The sequence below is a fragment of the Halyomorpha halys genome, unplaced genomic scaffold (genome assembly GCF_000696795.3).
Source record: "Halyomorpha halys isolate HHAL.00 unplaced genomic scaffold, Hhal_1.1 Scaffold337.1, whole genome shotgun sequence".
NCBI lineage: Eukaryota > Metazoa > Arthropoda > Insecta > Hemiptera > Pentatomidae > Halyomorpha > Halyomorpha halys.
In genome coordinates this window covers 110544-133371 of record NW_027104734.1, presented here as the reverse complement: position 1 = coordinate 133371, position 22828 = coordinate 110544, and the positions used below count along the sequence as shown (strand labels likewise).

General features: G+C 32.7%; 1 protein-coding gene across 2 annotated transcripts in view; it reads left to right on the top strand.

Moving 5' to 3' along the window:
• Nucleotides 1-22828, top strand: part of Ssadh (succinic semialdehyde dehydrogenase) — a 37929-nt gene that overhangs the window by 3047 nt on the left and 12054 nt on the right. For both annotated transcript variants that reach the window (XM_014421715.3, XM_014421716.3), the window contains exons 2-6: nt 13495-13734; nt 13845-14015; nt 15666-15749; nt 17128-17260; nt 17534-17641. In XM_014421715.3, coding sequence (XP_014277201.1) covers nt 13495-13734; nt 13845-14015; nt 15666-15749; nt 17128-17260; nt 17534-17641 — 736 coding nt within the window. The remainder of the gene's footprint in view (nt 1-13494; nt 13735-13844; nt 14016-15665; nt 15750-17127; nt 17261-17533; nt 17642-22828) is intronic.

Sequence of the window (22828 nt, the reverse complement as noted above, 5' to 3'; positions counted from 1 at the left end):
CTATTCCTGAAAATTTAAAAAGAATAACTCTATTCCTGAAAATTTAAAAAGAATAACTCTATTCCTGAAAATTTAAAAAGAATAACTCTATTCCTTTTGTTGGTTGTCTTAAGAATTTGTAGTGAGATAACTACTCTATGAGAGTCTTAAGGTTAATAGAATCAATCTTTTCTAAATGTACCATCAAAGTACACTACTAGCCTCATTTAGTTTTCAAGATCAAACATTATTTATTCTCAGAAATTTAAGTATCACTACATGGTAACAGTCTGTTAACTTAATAAATGATGAACAATGACTGGTCAGTCAGAATGGTTTGACATTATTTGAAGATGATTCATAGGTTCTGTGTTACAAATAAAAAATAGACTAAAGTTCGCTTCTGTCCACAGAAAAAAAAAAATATGAAAAGTAAAAATATATAAAATTACTTCACCCATATATGGTCCTAAGCTCAGCTATGTTTTAAAATACTATTAGACATGTTGATAATTATAAAAAATCTACTGGTTAGTACCTTGAATAAACATAATAACCCATAAGACATGTGGAAAAACTACCCATTGCTAACACTCTAATAAGATTTCTGCATTAGGTCTCGAGACCATCTTCTTTTTAGGCGCCTCAGAGGATTTTCAGGAATAGAAGAGGAAGTAAGGTTAGAAACTAGTGGGTTTGGGTGGTTAGGGAGTTTATAATGGAAGTATTGATATCTGGTTTAGGCTAGATCAGTTACATATGGAACATTAAGGTCGTCTTTATGGATGATTTTATTTGTGACAAATTAAGGAGCATTGAGGATTTTGGATTGTAAGGATTCGATACAAGAGGAATTCGAAAGTTTTGGAGGAGCTCCAAAGCTCAACTCCGTATTTCCAGATAGGTCTTATATAGTCATGTAGATCATTCTTTTGTAATGCATTGGAAATTTATACCATTTCTCCAGCAAGTTTTGTATAGTCATAATCGACTTACAGTTTCGTGTATTATCAGCCTTGTGTGAGGATTCTAAGTTAGTCATTTAGCCATATGTAGACCATGGTAGCGGATATTTTCGACAGGGGTAAGAGCAACATTATTAAAGGATACTGAAGAGCAATTAGCAGGTTTACAACAAAGTACAAAAATTACAGAAATAGTCTATAGAACTTTTTTACTATTTTAATTTGTTGGATGTAGTGAGTATGTAATGGTTAATAAGATATTTATAAATTACAACTAAAAGATAATATATGGAGTGAAGTAATTATAAATTACTACTAGTAATGATTATACTTAAACATCATTATAGACATTTATTGAATTAGTTTGAAGAAAATAATTAAAATCTATAAAAAAATTAATATGCCATAGAATATGATAAATAATGTAAAATATCAATAGTAATAAGGTAATTAATCAGTATAACATAATTATGTATATTTAATACTCTAAAAATAGTATAAAACAGAATAAAATGAATAATATGGAATATGAACCTAATAATATAAAACTTTTTAGTGAAAAAGTCCTGAAAATATGATCAGAGGAATCCATAAATTGCTTTGGGGAAACAAAAAATAACAAACTTTATAAGCCTCTACATTTGATTTTACTTGCTAATGATTTGAAGTTAAAGTTAATAAAGATAGGAATCCTCCTGTTTTACTCATCATCATCATCCCAAGTACTAAAATTCATTACTGGAATTTGGCTGCCTCGAGAATCATCTTGCATTCTTCCCTGTCCCAGACAGCCACCCACCAGTCTCTGATTTCAAGAGTTCTTTGCCACTCACTTCATCCATTCATCTCAGTTTTGATCATTCCATTTTTCTTTTTCCATTTGGTCCTATATTGAGCTGCTTCTTTTGGATTGAGCTCTCCTCCGTTCATTCAACTTGGTTCGCCCATCTGAGTCTTGCTATCCTGATATACTTACCACATCTGGTTCCATATAAATGTTGGCCAGTTTGCATGGGCGTCGGCAGAATTTTGCAATGGGGGGAGCAGGCCTCAGCCCATTACACTCAGGGGGAGTGCAGGCCTCTTCCCATTACACACAAGCGGGGAGCAGGCCTCAGCCCATTCCACACAGGGGGAGGAGGCCTCAGCCCACTACACTCAAGGGGAGCAGGCCTCAGCCCATTACACACAAGCGGGGAGCAGGCCTCAGCCCATTACACACAAGCGGGGAGCAGGCCTCAGCCCATTACACACAAGCGGGGAGCAGGCCTCAGCCCATTACACTCAAGGGGAGTGTAGGCCTCAGCCCAATACACACAAGTGGGGAGCAGGCCTCAGCCTATTACACTCATGGGGAGCAGGCCTCAGCCCATTCCACACAGGGGGGAGAGCAGGCCTCAGCCCATTCCACACACACACACACACGCATCCGTACGTACATACATATATGCATATATATTACATTCTGAAACGATGGGCACAAAAAGATATCTAATTCCGCATTCAAAAAAATACCATCGCCATTTTATTTCTGTTCAATCATTATTTTTTGAATTTTTATTACCTATAATCACAATAAATTATGAAAAACGAAATTTAATTCCACTTAATGAAAAAGGTCAACCATTCATTCTTGCCACAGCTACTGCTTGCTCCCCTCTGGCTACGCCCATGCCAGTTTGTGTTTAGACCTGATTATCCATTCATTGCTCTTCTAGATTGGAGCATACATCTTTTGAGGTATGTTTATTATGAAAACTAGTTGTTTTCTCTAGCTGGCCTTCATCATCATCCATGTTTCAGATCCATAAATAGGCCTAATTGTTTGGTGTCAAGGTGAATTTGAACCCGAACATTTTAGAATTTAATTATGCAATAGGAAAAATATTATTTAAAAATGCACCATATCATTGTGATATTTATAGCTACTAATTTTATTTAAGATAAAAATACAGAGGATATGGATAAAATTAATAAAAAAAATAAAATTTCAATTTTTTTAGGAGCCTGAGATGGTGAATGTTTCACTGAAACGTAAACTTTAGATGATATAGAAAAGATTAAAATATAATGTAACCTAAATTATTGAAGTTGGGTTAAAGAAAAGTTAATAAAGCTTAGGTTAGGCGCTTATTGGGCCTCGTTTGAAGTGTGTGGAATGACATGTCACAACCGATTCGACACAATCCCGCCTTTTTTTTCACCTGGCATTTTTGCCATACGGGGTTCGGCAGCAGTGGGGTAGTATGTAAGGATTGTGCTTGCCACTGCTACCGAAAATCTTCATTTATTAACAAAATTTATTTATTTATAGAATTTGTTTATATTGCATATTTACAGAATAATATTCACAATATTATTTGGTGGGTACCATTTAAGTATTGGGGTACAATTATTTACACCGTAGTGCTGTCCAGCACTCGGTTGTGCGTCTTAAGATGGGGCGGAACCCTGTCTAACTGCATCCGTCCGGTAGGTTCAGCCCTCCTGGCCTCATTCTGTTTCTGCTTCTACACCTTCATCTTCTATCGGTGGGTCACCAAATCCGGGTGGTCGAACCTTTCTAACGTAAATTATGTTGGTCCGATCACCCATAGGTGAATTCCCTGAAGAAGGGATAGTTCTCCTCTTCCATCAGAAGGGATAAAATTAAATTCCATCCAACCATCACCTGCGATGTCCTAATATGCCTGATTTTTCAAAATGGTCGCCTTATATTTTTAGGTTAACAGCCATTAGCTCCTAATGCATTACAAGCAGTCTCAATACGTACCTAAGCGAAATCTAAAGGATTAAATTATGCTAATTTTGGTATACATAAAGATGTGTATGAAGGCATATATCGTTACAAATTTTGAAAGGAAACGTAATTTTGCCGGAATACGGTGTCCACTGCACAGTGCATTGTGTATTTCTGTTAATATCTAGAAAACCATTTACAATGAATAGATTTGTTTATTTGTTATTGATTTTCTTATATCCAGATGTAAATAGTTTCAGTTTTGTTATTTTCTTTCTATACACTCCTATCAAAATTATAGTTTTTGGAGAAGGAAGTATTTTTTAACAGCTAACGCCAGTTTACTCTTAGAAAATAATTCTAAATTATACCTAGACTCTACAACAGGGACAGCAAATTTCCTTGTAAATTAGTTAAAACTAAACTTTTTTCTCATATTTTATTTAATGCTTAATATCTTGAAAAATACCTAAAGATTTTGAACAGAACCGTGAGAGTAGCAGTTTTCATGATATTTGGCAAAAAAAAAATCACAAATGTTGAAAAACATAGCAAGGAAATTAATTAACGCATAAGATTTCTATTACGGTTCAGTTTTAAGCTCGTTAGATGCACCATGTAGTTTGTAATGATATTTTTCCAAAAAATAGTAGTCTTAGTCAAATTTGTCGAAATTAATTCACAAAATGATTTTTCTCGTTTTTTTCAACAAATATTGGATTTGGAAAAACTAAATCTCGGAAATTATTGGACATCCTAGGTTGTAAAATTTTTACCATCATATTTTTCAAATATTTTTACATAAGATTACATTGTCAGGAATTAATTTACTTTTACTTCTGGATACAGAAAAATATTATGTTATTTTTACTAGATTAATACTAAGAAGAGGTGCTGTATGTGCAGACTTTCCTCCAAATTACCAAAATTTAAGAACTGATTGATGAAAATTATTTTATGTTCAATCGCTTAGGCGTAGGCAGGATTTTGCCAAGGAGGGAGAGGACTCCAGCCCATTACACAAACCATTTTATTGCTACTTCATAAAATTCAATCATTGCTTTTTAAATTTTTATTAAATATAATCAGAGTAAACTATTGAAAATCGAGCATAAACTTAATTATTGTACATAAATACATAAAATACATACAAAAAAAACAAAAATATAAGAGGTTTGCTTTGAGAGCATAAGCCTTATGGAGTTGCTGGCAAAAATATTAACCTCTTCTACGACGGTTGTCTTCTTTGATTTATTTTCAACAAACATTCTGAGATTATTAAATTGGCAAAATGTAAAATATAATAGGAAGAATGGGATATAAAAGAGGTTCTTTTTTATTGGTTTCTCCCATTATTTTTAGAGATGAGTACATGACGAATAAATGCGCTCATTGATTCTTCTCCCCCCCCCCCCGAAGAATCGACGTATATTCATCTTTTTTCCAGAAAGAAATCATCTATCAAATAAGTTCACTATTTTCTTTATTTTTTTTTCTCGGGTCTCAAAAATTTAGGGGGGAGCTGCGGCTTTGATTTGTATTTTCTACAAAATTAAAAAATCAGTTTTTTGTCCCGGAGATTGGTCTCCCCCTGAGCTCCCCTCCCCCTTGGTTTGGCTCTCCCTATCGGCGAACCTGGATATTATATTTCGTATATAAATAATCCAATGTAGCGATAACCTTAGCAATTAATTCCTAATTTAGATATGAATACCTCGTAGCCAGGCTTTCCATGCATTCAGATTTCGTTATGGCTCTAGATTAGATATAATATAAGATAAATTAGATCTCGTCCTATAGTTTTATCTATTATATATTTTAAATTATAATTTTTAAAATTATAATACATCATTTCATTTCATAAAATTATAATTTAAATATGATAATTTTAACTCCGTAAGATAATTAAATGATAGTAGTACTATTGATAGTAATGAAAAAAAAGTTGAATTTGGCCTTAAAATGTCCAAAATTAATTAATAAATTAAAGATTTATAGAAATTAAGTTTGGTTTTTAATATTAACAACATAACTTTCCTTTCAATAAGTAACATACTTTATGTATTTTCGTTAATTAAGTACTAATCCCAAGATAATGGTATGTTTAATTCATACACTTAAGAAAAAATAATATAACATTTATATAAGATAATAGAGTAAAAAATAGAACTGACCCAACAATACCTATTGATACCCTAATGGTGGCTCTAGACGTTTGCCTAACTATTATTGGCAAATTCGCACAAGCGCAAGTGTGTGGAGTTATATGTAATGGATGGAGCAGGTTAGGCTATGATTTGTGGCCGACCCGTTTTAGATGTCGGTTTTTGGGCACCAATCATTGGGCGCTTGTGCTGCATCAATACGTTTATGTTAGCATTGTTTTAGAACTGTCAACTGATAAATGTCTATGCTCTTTATGTTTTAATTAATTAAAGAATTTTTCCAATATACCGTTTCAATAATTACCTCTAGTTTAAGATTGTTTATTTTAAAAGTCTCATTTAGCGATTTAGTTCTTGTTTGACACAGATCAAATATAATGCTACATCTACACGTTTACCACTTGCCACAAATCCAAGACTTGTACAAACGTTGATATCCACATGCTTATTTTTTATTTTAAATTTTTTCGGTTTAACATTAGATTTAATCTAGTTTTACTATAAAAAAAAGAACAAAATAAAGCTAGGATGGGGAAATACATTAATTAATTAAATATTCATCTGTTGGCAGTTCTTAAGTAATGCAAACTGAAAACAAACGTGTGGATGCAGCAAAAGCGCCCTTCAATTTATGCCCGAAAACCGGGTCGCCCACAAATTCAGGCTAACTTTCAAATGACTCATCCATACGCTAGCGCTAATTTGTCAATTTAGCAAATTTGTCAAACATGTAGAGGCACCTTAAGTTTATCTCACTGGAATCCTTACACAAGACTGAAAAGACAGGAAACTGCACGTCGATTTCGACTATTACAGCTCTGACAAACAGTCTAAGCTTCCAATTCATTACAAAAGACTGATCTACATTACAATAATAATACCAATCTGGACATACGGAGCTGACCTTTGGGGCTCCACTAAACCTTCGAATTCCTCTCGTATCCAATTCTTACAATGTAAAATCCTTAATGCTCCTTACTTTGTCACAAATAAAATCATCCATAAAGACATTAATGTTCCCTAGGCAACCGATCTAGCCCGAACCAGATATCAATCCTTCCAATATAAGGTCCTTAACCACTCAAACCCATTACCTTGCTTCCTCTTTCATTCCGGACAATCCTCCGAGGCGTCTGAAAAGAAGATGGCCTCCAAACCTGATATTGTAAAAATGTTTTTAGAATGCTACCAATGGGTAGTTTCTCTACATGCTTGTACAATACCATTATGATATTACTTCAAATTTACTTGATGTATTATATGCACAGTAGTAAATATTAATAAATAAAATATTTTAATTATATATTGCTAGCTAAGGATTAATAGTAATGCCCAGTATTCACCCTCAATTTATTAAATTTAGAGTTTGCTACCATAATACCATTTAATTTTATATAAAATTTAATATATATATAAAATTTAATTAACAAATATCTGCTTAAAAATGCTTGAACGAAAGTTGAATTTATTGGTTATGTACTACTGCATTACTGAACTCTTTTCTGAGATTTTGCACTGATGCTATTCTTGTAGGTTTGGTTGAACACGTGTGTGAGTAGTCTTTCTTTACCGCAAGCCTGATAAAAAGTAAATATCGGCTTCCACTTGCAGACAATATTTATTAAGCATGTTTTCTACCAGAGTTAAACCGGACGTTGAAAATCATGACAAAACGAAAAGAAATTCTGAAGCATCATTAAGGATTGTGAATTATTGTCTTCTTCATTTTGTATCAATACATTTTATAATCATATTAATTATTTATTGAAATAGTTTTACTCCCGCGACTACCTTCATAGAAAACAAAACAGACAGATTTTGCAATATAATCAATTTCCTGAAATGTTGAAAGAACTTCTGAGTATGTGTGTCAAATTAAGATTAGCAAGTTGTACTTGTTGACTACTAACACACATTTTATTTTATTGTATAAATAATATTAACTGTTTTCCAAAAGTTAACTGGAATTTTTCAATGTGGGAGACTATTATTATTTCCATGTACTGACAGTATATGGAATTTTAGGACGAATTCATATGGTGAATCCTATTTTTTATCAGGCGTGTCCTAAAAGAGTAAATCGCAAAAAAAAAATAAATAAATAAATAAAATAACGTTTTTTGATAAATTACGAACAAACTGTATGGAAAATTGAACAAATGTTTCAGAATTCAACTCTCTGTAAGGGTCCATTGTCATTATTGCGGCATTTATACATTGAGGTGTCTTCATTATGGTAGCAAACTCTAAATTTAATAAATTGAGGGTGAATACTAGGCATTACTATTAATCCTTAGCTAGCAATATATAATTAAAATATTTTATTTACGAATATTTACTACTGTACATATAATACATCAAGTAAATTTGAAGTATTATCATAATGGTATTGTACAAGCCTGTAGAGAAACTACCCATTGGTAGCACTCTAAAAACATTTTTACAATATCAGGTTTGGAGGCCATCTTCAGGTTTGAGTGGTTAAGGAGCTTATATTGGAAGGAATGATATCTGGTTCGGGCTAGATCGGTTGCCTAGGGAACATTAATGTCTTTATGGATGATTTTATTTGTGACAAAGTAAGGAGCATTAAGGATTTTACATTGTAAGGATTGGATACGAGAGGAATTCGAAGGTTTAGTGGAGCCCCAAAGGTCAGCTTCGTATGTCCAGATTGGTATTATTATTGTAATGTAGATCAGTCTTTTGTAATAAATTGGAAGCTTAGACCGTTTGTCTAGTAAGTGCTGTAATAGTCGAAATCGACGTGCAGTTTCCTGTCTTTTCAGTCTTGTGTGAGGATTCCATGTTAGTCGTTTTCCAGTTGTAGTCCAAGGTAGAGGATCTGTGCTACAGGGGTAAGAGCAACATTATTAAAGTATACTGTAGGGCAGTAGGCAGGTTTATAACGAAGGGTAAAAGTGATTTGATAGGATTTGTTGCAATTTATTTTAATCCTTCAATTACACCATTCTTCATGGGCGTAGGTAGGATTTCGCCAGGGGGGAGCAGGCCCTCCAATGAAGACCACACAATGACATTGCTGGATAGTGAAGTGGGTTGTTCGGAATCCAAACTGGTGATTAGGGATTATATGATTGGAATCTAGGATAGGGTATAGGTGTTTTAAATTGAGTTTTTCAAGGATTTTGTCCATGATCGGTAATAGTGAGATAGGGCAGTAGGAGGATAGGTATTCTGGCGGTTTTTGGGATTTGAGTATTACTTTAACTATAGATAATTTCCATGGATCAGGAAAATATGTGGAACGGTGTACGGCGTTATATATGTAGGTAAGGAATTGGATAGCTTTCCGAGGAAGAGGTTTTAGGATGTGGGATGTTATTAGGTCGTGTCCAGGAGCTTTGCGGGTAGGTAATCTTTGAATGATATTAGATATCCTTCATGGATGAAATCCTTTAGGTGGGAGGGTCATTTGGAGTGGAATATTTAGTTCTTATTCAATGCATTCAAGGTGAATTAGGTTAAGGATATCAGGATGTGAAATAAAGGTTTCAGAGAGGTGTTGCCCGAATGTCTGTGATTTTTCTACATCAGTTCTGGTCCAGGTTTGAGATTCGGTGAGAAGTAGGTGGTTTAAATCTTTGAAATTCAACAGTTTTTTGGTGGTCCTCCATAATGATTTGTCAGTCATTGTAAGATTTTCTGTAAAGTTAATTAAATTTTGTATTTTCTGATCTCTACTTTTAGTTTGTTAGTCATTTGGTGTAATACCTTTTTTCAGTTGGATATCTGGTCCTATACCACTTCGATCTTGCTCTGCGTTTTTCCCTTATGCTGTGGAAGGTTAGTTTGTTTATTGTTATTGACTCTATTAGTCGGTGTGTTGTCAGTTATACTTGTTCTTATTGATTATGTGAGTTTTTCAATAGCTTCAACAATGTTTTGTTTTGTCTTCAGTCAAATGTTTAAGTCGAGTTTGGTTTCCAGGTCACATTTAAATTTGTCCCAGTCAACTCTTCCTGTTTTTAATGAAGGAGCGGAGGGCTTTGGTACATACAAAGCTTGACTGGACAAAGGAGAACTGGACTATGATTTGATGAAAGGTCATCCAAGGATTCAACAATGGCTTGGGAAGAGGAAATCAGAGAGCCGATAAATAAAGCAAGGATACCCATTCGTTTTTTTTTTTGGTTTGTTGGCCAATAAGTGGGATTTTTGAGCGAAAGGATAGGATAGGTATTGGAGGTGGAAACTCGGAATTGGATGTTACCACGGGAGTTGGTTGTTCGGCACCTGGGGTATGAGGAACTGTGTCGGTTTTTAGTGGTACTTGGGACAAGGAGTTTATCGGAACAGTTGGACGAGATGGAACTGGGAATGAACGATGTGGCGGTAGGTTTATCCGTAAGGGTAGATGATGGGAAATGTTGCGGCCGACTCATCGTTTAACGAAATGAAAAATCGATTGTGTAACATATGTTGTTATTGTTTAAAAAGCATATGTTCTCTTTTGTTTTTTATTCTGTAAAAAATAAAATATACACTTTGTGAGTCTCTTAGTGTGCACACACATCGGCTGTAATGCTTATTCCATCTACTTAATCTTAGTAGTCAGCAGTCGGTCATCTTCGCCAGCTGAGTCATTTTCTTCACGGCGGCTCGTCCTCCAAGAGGACAAGGCGGGCAGACATACGCATTTTCAAAACTACCTTCACTAGGACATAATCTACCCACATCAGGGGCCCCGTCGATCACCCACGATGATATAAAGACATTTTGTTTTGCTCTTTTTCAACCTTTATTTAATTTTTGTAATAGTTTTAAGTTTGCTTTGTTCTTTTTTTTATAGTTTTTATATTTTGTTTTCCTTTATTATGTTCACTTATTTTAAAATACAATAATAATAAAATTTGGCTGTTCGTTTTTTTTTTTTCATTTTTAAATGCTAGTAAAGGTTCCTTTTGAACCCCTACCCGCCGTATAGGAAGGATTTTGATAACGTGGAGGTTAAGGCTTAGGATGAGAGGTCAGGGGCTTGGGCTGGGAAATCTGAGGCGCCTGACGTCGAGAATGTTAATGATCTCAGAGTATGTCCGGCTTGAGTCTTGACAAGATTGATCCTTGATTTTTGAGCTAGAAGGCTGCGATTCGATGTCCTGAGTTGATGTTTTCTCTAAGTTTGGGAAAATTTCCAAATTTTGGGTTTCAGGCGGTAGGGTGCTAGTTTAATCTAGGGATTTTGATGCCATCAAATGAGATTTCTGTTTGTGGATATTTTTGTAAACCTCACAGTTTGTTGGGTGGTGTTTTTCACATAATGCACATTTTGCCGGTTCATCCCGTGGTTTTTGGCAGTTATTAGTAGCGTGAGGGCCAGCACATTTCACAATCCTGGCTTGGTGATGTCAATAGAACTTTGTTTGTATTACCTAAGTTTTGTCACCTAGTGCGCTGCACAATAATCGGTTTTTGTTTTGGCTATTCAAATCTGAAGGGGCCTCTGCATGTTGGCCAAGCCATGGCGAACTCAGACATACGCGAGCATGTGGATGGGTGACTTGGCTTGGTTGGCCTAGGCTCGTTGCCGATCCGTCGAGAGTCGGTTTTTTGGAGACAGATCAAAGGGGTTCGTGAGAGCGGTTGTGTAGCATCTCCACCATTGTTCTATGTCTAGTTGCAACTGAGAGCTGTTAGGAGGTTAAAGGTGTTTGTTGGTACTTTTTATAATAAGTTTTATATTTAATCTTATTTATTTATATTTAATTTCCTTTCATTTTCTTTTTTTGTAATAAAAATAATACAATCCAAGTGCAATGGCTGAAACCACTATTATGTTCGCCATGCTTGCCTCTCTGAATAACACTGACATGTGGATGGCCCGATCTTTGTTTGCCGAGCATTTGTACGAGCCTCGGATCCGTGGCGAGCGGCCAACATGTGGATCCACCTTGACTGTTGAACGCACCAACCTTGTAACCTGAAATATTTCCGGCTGGCTCTAAATCACCAAAAAATATTGGTAATGGGTATTTTTCTGTGGGGTGTAAAACGCCCGCTATATTCCTCACATTGTGCCCGATTTCTTCCAGCCCTATTTTGATAGCGTCGGTGGTGGTGGTTGAATGGAGGCCTCTTAAAACCACTCTATTTGCCTTTTCTTGCTTCAGTTGATAACAATGCAAGTCATAATTTTTCTTGGTCAAATGATTGGCGAGTTTTTTTGTAATGATCTTTGTTGGTGATATATGTCTTCATATCTTTGACGCGTGAAAAGCATCGGAAATTTGGCTGTCCGACCAATTCAGCAATCTCTTGAGCGAACGATATGAAGTTTTCTATTTTGGAAATAGGCGTTGGCTTTGGATTTGAAAATCCTTGAGACTCTGGAATATCGGTGGTTGATTTTTTTACGGCAGTAGAAGTGCTGGTTGAATAATTCAAATGTAGATTTTATAAATATCAATACTTCTTTAATATTGTTGAATGTTCTAGAGAATTAAAACAGTTGCGATTTTAAAGCTCTACTTGTTACATATAGTGCTGTTCTAGATTATTGCTAATAGTCTTGTTTCTTGATCTTATAGATAAATTTCCTAGACGAATGCTCGTTGAGAAGTTTGGTGTCCTTTTCATAGGACCAGTGAGAAATGCCTCTCCTTCCCCATCTCAAAAACCAAACCGTTTTTTATTTCTTGATTGTCATTGACCGAGATTTTCCCTCTGCCCCCTTCAATTAAATAAGCTCCTGTCAACGAACTTTTGACATAATTAGTTATTTCTAGTTAGTTTACCCTTAGATCTGCTAATACTGTTTTTCTTAATCCTAGGACAAACGAAGTCGTTTTGCTCTTTACAGTAAAAAGAATAAAAAAAAAAAAAAAATTAGATCTTGTTAAACTAATACCTAATAATTCTTATTTATATCCAATCTTGCTTGTTATGGCTAGTCTTTTTGGAAGGTTCCTCTTAACTTATACTAATTGTTTAAATAAATTTAAATTGTTTATAAAACTATTTCCATTATACTTATTATTGGATTATAAATTTACTATTATAGTTGGAAAATGTCACTGTCTGCTTTATTTATTTATTTTTTTATTATATTACCCCCTTTCTGATAATTTCTGTCAACCAGGATAGTGGGGGTAGGAGTAGTTATCTATAGGTTACCATACTATTCTACCCATGGTGGGAGGGTCATGTTTTAATTACGTGGGATATCCATGAAATAAAAGTTGACCCCTCAACAGTGCCAGTTCGAATCTGGCCAGGGTGAGATGTCTTATTTTGTAATGGTCCCAAAAAATGAAACCCAGTATTTCTACTTTGGTTAAAATAGGTTGGTCACCTGCAGGATAATCACTCCATACACCAGAAATGGTGAAGTAGGGGCTTACTAAAGAAAAAAAATGTATGTGTGTGTTTAGGTAAGATAGGAGGGTCTCTGGGCTAGAATGTTACATTACAATATGTAACAATTAACTGTTACATTAGAATTCTTACGATCAGAACATTAATTGTAATAAATGAATGAGGTTTTTAAAAAATGTTATCGTAATGACATTAGATCACATTTTATCTGAATTGGAAATATATACTTCTGTAGATATTTATGATACTTTATATTTGTAACTGTTTTTAATTTTTTCTTTCATTTAAAATTTTTTTGAATGGTTTTTAGAAAATGCTTTCTAATCATAAACTTATTGCATCAACTCCCATGAATTATTCTACTGTTCGAAACAGTGCATATGTTGATGGAAAGTGGGTTAATTCATCTAAAGGCGAGTTTTTTAAAGTATTTAATCCTGCGAATGGAGAGTGCATTGCTGATGTTCCAAACTTAGGGGTGGAAGATGTATCAGAGGCTATTGATATTGCTGATAAGGCATTCCAGTCATGGAGTAATAAACCTGGAAAGGTAAGTTTCATCGCTTTACTGGCTTAATATTCCTATAACTTATTCTTTAATCTGTAAGAAATATTTTCCTTTTTAATTCTCATTGGTTTCTAAAAATTAATTCTTTATAGGAAAGAAGTCAGTTACTTCGAAAATGGTTTAATGTAATTACTGAACACAGTGAATCAATTGCGAAAATTTTAAGTGACGAAAGTGGAAAGCCTTTTAGTGAAGCATTAGGTGAAGTACAATATGGGAATTCTTTTGTTGAATGGTTTTCAGAAGAGGCCAGGAGAATTAATGTGAGCTTATATTGCTTTTTCCAATTAAAATACTTATTGTTTATATGTATATATAGTTGACCATAAAAATTGATATATAAGAAGATGCTCAGGGTTGCGGTCAAAAGAGAAAAACTATTTTTATTATTTTATTTTATGTAAACTATTTTTATTTCTCTTTTGACCGCAACCCTGACCATCTTCTTATATATAAAATACTTATTATTTATTCATAAGTTTAAAATTAAATGGTTGTATCGGGTGTTTCATACAAATTGTCCAAAATGTTTCTAATGGTTACATAGATCCCTTATAATAAAATTATAGAGGAAATAGTATGCTTCTATAGTTTCACCTACCTCTATTGTTTTTTAACTTTGACAAAATACATGTGGGTGATGTACTCCTGTTAGCTCTGTAGGTTATAATAAATTCGAATGTCATCTGCATAATTAAGGCCTAATGGTAATGTGGCAGTTATTAGTAAGTAAAGCAAATCATTAATGCAAATGGAAAACAAGTATGAGCAGAGGGAGTAGCCTTGAAGAACATTATCGTTCTGAAGGAGCTAGGAGAAGCCAGGATTTTGTTTAAAATAACTACTGTTTATGGCTGGCAAGATAAGTCTTACTGAAGTGAGAATCAAGCTGTAATAATTTGTTCTAGTTTTGAGAATAGAAGAGAACAGGTAATCAGATAATACGTAAAAGAAATACAAATTGAGAAAGTAAAGAAAGTTGTGCTAGGTGAGGAATTTTTGCAGGAGCATGGAGAAAAGATAAGTGAAATATAATTGTGATTGTTTGTTAATAGTTAGTGATTGGTTGTTAATAATAGTTACCTGATTGGGAGACAGCTAAATATATTCTTAGGAGCTTAATAAAGGGAACTATGAAAGTATTATGCCTTGTTGGTACAGCACAGGAAAGACTGTTAGTTTTTCTGTGATCTATATGAGGAGGTGCCATGAATTATACAGGAGGGTTAAAATTGCCTCCTGGACTCATTATTTCTGTTCATGTAGTCTTTATTTCTAGGGTTATCTGTGGAGCAAGAGATCATTAAGAAGTAGTGGTCTTGGGGGAAACATGGCTATTAAAGAAAGTTCATCAGATTTGACAAGAGGCATTTCGTCAATGGAAGAGGGTGTGTAGATGGGTTCTAGGGAATAGAATAATGAGTCAAAAACAGGCTTGATATTTTTATATGTTATGGTATCAAGATTTTATCTATAAATTTTCTTAGCTATTAAAATGGGAATGAGAATGTTATAAAAGACCTTTGATGTGATAATGGAATACAAATTTATTAGATAGTAGACTTGATATTGAAGGATGATAGACTTGAATAAATTTGGAGAAGATTCTTTGATAAACAAATATAATAATTGCAGAAATATATACTATTACTATTTTGGTACAATGACTTCTGCCTTTTAATTTTTTTATGGATTGGTGTTTATGTGAACATGAATTATGTAGTTAGTATGATAAATTAAACTAGTCATTAATGAAAAGAAAGGTAACTAGTAACATTTTTTTATATTAATATTAAAAAATAATAATTATATTAATAATTAATAAAAAATAAAATAAAAAGAAAACATAATTCAATAGATATTAAAGAAAACCTATGTGAATCCTCCGAAATTTAATTTTACCTTCATTTCAGGGAGAAATTTTATCTTCTCCTGTATCTACAAGAGAGTTAATGCACATCAAGCAACCAGTAGGAGTTGCAGCTTTAATAACTCCTGTAAGTTTAATTTGTTACTATAGATATTATTAGATTATTTTATTCTTATTCATTTTGTTATTATTCCTCAGATATAATTAAGTATTTTTATATATTTTATGCTTTTCTATAAAAAGAATACTTACATGAGCCAGTTGTGTACCAAACTCTCAACCCCGGCATCATTAGTGGTGCCATATCACTGCCAGAAGCCTTATTTCCATTGTTCAAACATGTGAAAATGATAAACAAACTCTCATCATTGGCACAATAGGATTGAGAAAGGGATACACCTCTGCCTGATAAAATCCAAAACACTGTTGGCAAACGTGGAGTGAACCATTTCTTTGTTCCTCAAACAAAAGGTATGGTGGTACCCAATGAACCAAAACTAAGACCGTAAGGAATAATTACATGGTTTCTCCCAACCCTGATATTAATTTTGGTAGCAATTTTCATGAGTTGTGAGGAGGCAGTCCCCTTCAATAAAAATAAGGTAATGAACACCTTCAATATGGTTTGTCAAATTTGTCCTTGACTAAAAATTGTTAGGTTTATTTCATACTCTAAATTGTCCTTTAGAGAAAGTTTTATGCCAATAAAAGACTTGCCAGTTTGTTTTTACCAAACTGTGCACACAGTATTGGCAAAATAAAAACTGGTTGGACCTCCTCCCACACTAAAATATTAATTTTTATAACTGACAAAGGCATCTCCTTTTCTCTCATTTATATCACTCTCTATGAATGATAAGAAATTTTAATTGTTGTCAAATTTGTATAAAAATAAAACTGTTGTGTTGTAATATATAGTAGTAAAAATAGATTGATCTGTGTTTATTTGCCACAGCTCTTTCTTTGTTTTATCTTGATGAGGACCCCATCCTTTCAAAAGATGTTACTACCTTTTAAATTACTGTTATTGAATCCATTTGAGACCCATTTTTTCAGTAACCCTTGAGAAATGCTAAGGCATATAACTAACTTTCTTCCAAGGTAAGTTAAAACCTTTGATTTGTATGACAATAGATTTTTTTAATTTATTAAAGGCTCATAAAATCCAGGACTAGGAAAATTCATTAGATAAGGTATTTCAGCATTGTGTGAAAAAATTCATTCCTCTAGGAATATAGATTGATCTGATTGGTAATAATTTTATATAAGAAAAGGTCAAATAAAATCTCATCCATGTGCTGTTCATAAATAGTATAATGTTTTGTTGTTATTTGATTTAAATTGGGACTTGTGTTCATGTTGCCATTGTGGGCATTGAACCTATATCAATGGCCATAGTGCTAAAGGTTCTTCATCCCACCTTTCTTGTCCATTACAGTCCCATTCTATTGAAGATGTTTATTGGATTGGTCACATAAGTATGCATTATTATTATTTTTTTTCAGTGGAACTTTCCTTTAGCTATGATAACTCGTAAAGCAGGAGCTGCTTTAGCTGCTGGATGTACTTGTGTTATTAAACCTGCAGAAGATACACCACTTACAGCTTTAGCTTTAATGGAATGTGCTGAAAAAGCAGGTTTGTTGTTAATAAGTTGTAACATTAGGATTACTTTATAATGTAGAATTGATTGAATAAACACTCATGATTCATAGTTACAAATAAAGTGGTAATTATAATCATTTTACATCCTTTCTCTGGCTAGTATAGTTTGGTCATCTTTAGACCATATTGTATTGTATTTCCTGCCTTAATTTGAATCTTTATGCATTCAACCCAGAAATCTTCATTTAGTTTCATTCATTACTTAATGATAATCTCATCAATTTATCTAATTTTTTTTTTGTTTAGGCATTCCTGCTGGAGTCCTTAATGTTGTTCCATGTGACCGTAACAATGCTGCTAGTGTAGGTCAGTTACTATGTGAAAACCCTAAAATAGGGGTCATCACTTTTACAGGTAATATATTAATTTATAATGAGGCACATTATTATCCAAAAGACAGGAAAATTAAACTTTTTAAGATATTAAATCATGCTAATAATATGAAAAAGTTAATCTGAATATTCCCATTTAAATATAACTAATTTTATTTGTATGGTACTAAGTTTTTTGGTGTATTAAAATATGTATCTGATTGAGATAATAAAGTTGAATAAGGAAACTTATTTTTAGTTAAAATAAATAATCCAATGTTTTATTAGTTATAAATTGGACACACAAACTGAATGAATCATTCTCAACCTTTGGCAGCATGAATTAAAAAAATAAAAAACTGACCTATACACATTTTTACATCAATTTGTATTTGAAATTCAGGAATAAAGTTTAAGTTTAAGAGAATTGAAGGTGATACCAAATCAAATAAATACCTTCTCTAACAAAACTAGTTTCAACTGATTCTACCACCAAAAAAAAAAAATATATATATACACTTTTTTAATTATTATTGTTTATAATTTTTATATGTATGAAAATATCAGAATATCTGAAAAATAGACTCCTCCATTCATGAAGGCACTGGTAATGGTACATCTTACATTTTGTTGGGAATTTGTATGAGGAAATGCACGTGCATAGCCAGTAATTCAGCTTACAGTGTGGCCTTGATAATCTGAAGATTGACAGGGTTCATCTTTACTATTGCATTTTTTAAATTACTGATAGTGTATTAAAGCAGTGGTTCCCAAATATATAAGGCACTTTCTCAAAATATATCAAAAGAAAAAAATTAAAAGCTATTATACAATGTATTACAGCATTTACCATACTGGTTTTTCCTATTTCCCTTTTTCAGTTTTCACTACTATGTTGAGTAACTAAGTATCCAGATAACTGAGTTCCTACTGTACATACTATGTATCTATAATAATAAATAACTAAATGATTAAAAATAATTTTACTGTTTGAATGTATACTTATTGAAAAAGTTATAACCTTATAACATGAATCCTGCACAAGCATCAGATATTCTCCGATGCAAATAACATGTTTACTAGTTCTAGTTTTTTAATCTTCACCATTATTCCTAAATCTGCTAATCTGCTGGTGCATATACAATGTGTCATAAAATAAAATACAAGCTTATCTTGTCAAATATGGATTTATTGGTTTATAGTAGCCTACCATAATGAAAATATACCTAGATGGTCCTAATTAGTGATAGCTAGGTGTAGTGTTGTCAACTAGCATAAATTTGGTCAGCCAGAAGATGATTCGAGATTGATAATATCCTAATGGAAATGCCATGATCATTAAAATTATTGCAATAATGTAATATAGACTTTTTTTTCACATCCAAAGTATTGCTATGTCCAAAGTTATATTAATATTTGATTCTCAGTGCTCAGTATTTTCATTACTTTAGTTATATGGCTAACTTTGGAACCCTAATTCTTGAAATTGGATAAAAATAGAACTTGAGCTGAAGGATGAAATTATAAATTATAATATTTTTGATAGGATGTTGGTATAACTCAGAAGTATCTGCCACATTTTCACATTCAAATTTTATAACAGACTTACTCATTGGTTACTCAGTACCTGGATATGAAATATCTTTTAAACTACTCTCACTGATTTATTTAGTATTTTAATGAGTTGAAACAATGGCCTCTATAAGAATGTGATTTATTTTTGGCATAATTTACTAAAGTATAAACCTTCACTTAATTATTATCAATGAATTATCAACTTATGCTATCCTTAAGATAATTAAAATATTTTTTTTTAATTCTTGTTTATTTAGTGTGAATAAGTTTAATGCAACTAACAAGGATATAAAGTTATATATTTTTGTCCATATCTGTTTGCCATGTATGCATCTTAAAGTACAAGTACTAATAAGTTTTTCGACAAAATTGATTTATCATGTCTTCTTTTAATTTTATCACTTAGTAATTTTCCTTTGTTTGTTCAGGATCATAGACTGTCATCAATATGAGGTCACCTATGAAAAATCCTATTCTTTTTATGGAGTTTGTGCATATTGCATTCAAAATCGTCTTTCACGACTCCAGGGATCTATTTTTCTCATATTCCAGTCTCAATCATATAGCAGTCATTCTATAATATTTTCATCTTCTATACTTCTTATCCAGGGTTCAGCATTGTCTATCCACACCAAGTGTTCGTATCATTGATTTTCACTGACTTTCTTTTCTTTTTTTTTTATCACATTATGGATCCTTCTAACAATCCAGCCATATAATCAATTAAGCATGTCACTGTTAAATTTCTGTTCTTTAAGCTTTTTTTTTCTGTGCATCTTCTCTTTTGAATATTTGTGAAATACTGCTATTTTTTAAAACATTTTGAATTCGCTTTTACTCATTATAGTTCTTGAATTCACCAAGTGTCATTTTTAATTAGGATGGTTCTACTATTAAGGGTATGATTTGAATATTAACTGTGAACATAAGAAAGTGACATCTCAATTATGAACAACCCAGCAAAGCGACACGCTGTCTACTTTTACTCTGACCATGTATATTACTGAATAGTAATTTTACTTCGAGCCTGTGAGACTATTAATAAAAATTATAATAGATGTGTTCCAACACTAGTCAAGACTGTTATTGAATTGCTGGGTGCATGCGCATGATGGTTTTTCCATTCTAAATCATGTACCCCACATACACCTACCTGTTTAGAGACCGTTTTGACTTGTGTTGGAACCCAGGCTAAAGATAAGTGTTGTATTAAAGCCTATATTTATTAGTACCTCTACTTTAATTTTCTTCTGAATCAATTCCTTTTTGTTATCGTTTAATGTTTTAAATTTTGTTCTTTTAATAGCCTCCTTGGTTTTTACTTCTATTGTTTTATATACATAAATTAGGATATGTACAAAACTTGAACAGTTACTCTGATGAATTTTAAACTGAATTAATTTCTGCAGGCTTATAGTACCAACTCAATGGCTAATGTATGTGAACAGTTTAACCATTTCAGTGCTGAGAATGCAACAGTTGTGATCTTGTGAGCCCTATGCTGTGGATGGTGTCATAGCACTTGTGATCACTAGTTTTTTTTTTCTTCTAAAATCTGCCCCCACCATAACTATAATTGTTCTTTTCACTTAAAATGGAGGGAACAGTTCTGAAAACTTCTATTTGTTATGTAGAAAAAGTATCTTTAAGTTATTCTGTAAGGTATGGTAAATATGAACCCTCTTTAGGCCCCCTGAACTATGTGCATGATATTTTGTAGATCTTTGTGATGAATTTTTGTTATCAATTTGAGAATTCTTTTTCACCATTTTTTTTCACTCACAAAAACCAGGTTGGCATACCTCTAAACCACATTTGGTAATTTGCATTCCTAAAATTTTAGTTACGATTTTATTATTTTTTTTTTTTGTTTTATTTTCCTTACAATGTTATATTTGTATTTGTATGCAATAGTTGTTGTATATATTCATTTTAATGTAGGTAAATATAATATAAATAACTTTTTGTATTTATTAAATAAGTTAGTGTGTTTTTGAACTACATTATCCTTTCCTTTGTACATTACCTCCTAGCTCATATAACCATAATGGTAAAAATTATTTGTCAAGTAGGGGATGATTGATTTATTGTTTTGAAAAGCATAACCTAAACAATTCCATCAAAGGGACTATTGTTACATAATACAGATACATTTAATCAAGAAAATTTAATATTGTAAATGATTGTAATTACATTTTTTAATTATAATATAATTACAATTACTTAACTTCAGAACTTAAATACTTATAAGTAAGTTTTACTCTTACTTACTTACTTACTTACTTGAGTTCAAATCATTTAAAAAGGTTTTGGGAAAAAATATTTATTGATAGCTATAATTGTGTCCTCAGCCATAGAAAATGAAATCATTCTTTATGGCCGCAATCGCACTTGTTGTAATCCAAAAAGAATGTATCATTTTTTTATTTTTTAAGAAAGTTATTGGAATACAAAGATACCATTTGAAAAAGAAAAAAATCCAATTTCACTGAAGGTCCCAGTGGATAGAAATGCGAAATGGCCCCTAGCACTTGAATGGGTTAAAAAACCTTTTATTATTACCATTTAATTTCTTATTAGTTTAATTTATTAATTTTTTCTTTCAATTTAATTTTTTTTTTATAAATTTCATAAATTATTACTGTTCTATGGGTATATTATACATACATTTATTTGTTTTATTATTTTTATTGTTTAATTAATTAAAAAAGATGTTAGATAATAAGAACTGATATATGTATCTAATGACTTAAAACTGCATGTAGTTTTCTTTTGTAATTTGTATACTTTTCTTTTTTGTATACTCGTTATAAGTATGCAATAATTTTTTATTAATGTAAGTGAAACATAAATAGACACAACTTATTATTAGAAGGTTCCAAAATAAAAGCCTTTAGCCTTCCAAAATATAGTTAATAACTAGATAAAAATTTTTACCAATTCGAGCATTATCGGCTCCGCAGTATTATTATTATGGCACTATGGTCCTACAAAAACCTAGGCCTCCTCCACAACTGCCAACCAATCTACACCGTCTCTTACTTTCTCCTTCCATCTGCCAACCTTCAATGGCTTCAAATCCTCCTCTACATTGTCCAGCCATTTGACCTGTAGACGTCCTCTTTTCCGTTTTCCATGTGGTTTGCCATAAACCATCTTTTTGGGTATCCTTTCAATGGGCATCCACTCAATGTGTCCTAATCACCTTATTCTTGCACTTTTAACTAAAGCCACGATGCTGGGGGACAAATCACTGCCACCATATTTCATCATCTCTGGAGTTATCTCATCAAGGCCTGGCGACTTGTGGTTCTTCAATGATTTAATAATGTCGATAATTTCTTCCTTCTCAGGAGCTTTAACTTCTTCTGCACCATCCTGTACCTTACCCAGGAGTTCATCTAGATTGAACCTTTCTTCAGATCTTTTCTCGGTGGTTCTTGTGTTTAGCAATTCACTAAAATACTGGCTCCACCTTTCAAGAATGGATGTCTTTTCCCCAATCAGCTCAACTTCTTTCCCTTTACGAAATCCAGTTTTGGCTTGGAATCCCTTTTTTATTTCTTTTATACCCTTATGAAACTTTTTAAGGTTTTCCTTTAAGGTGCTCTCTTTGTCATAAATTCCTGTACACTTCCTTTGGTCTTTCTTTTCA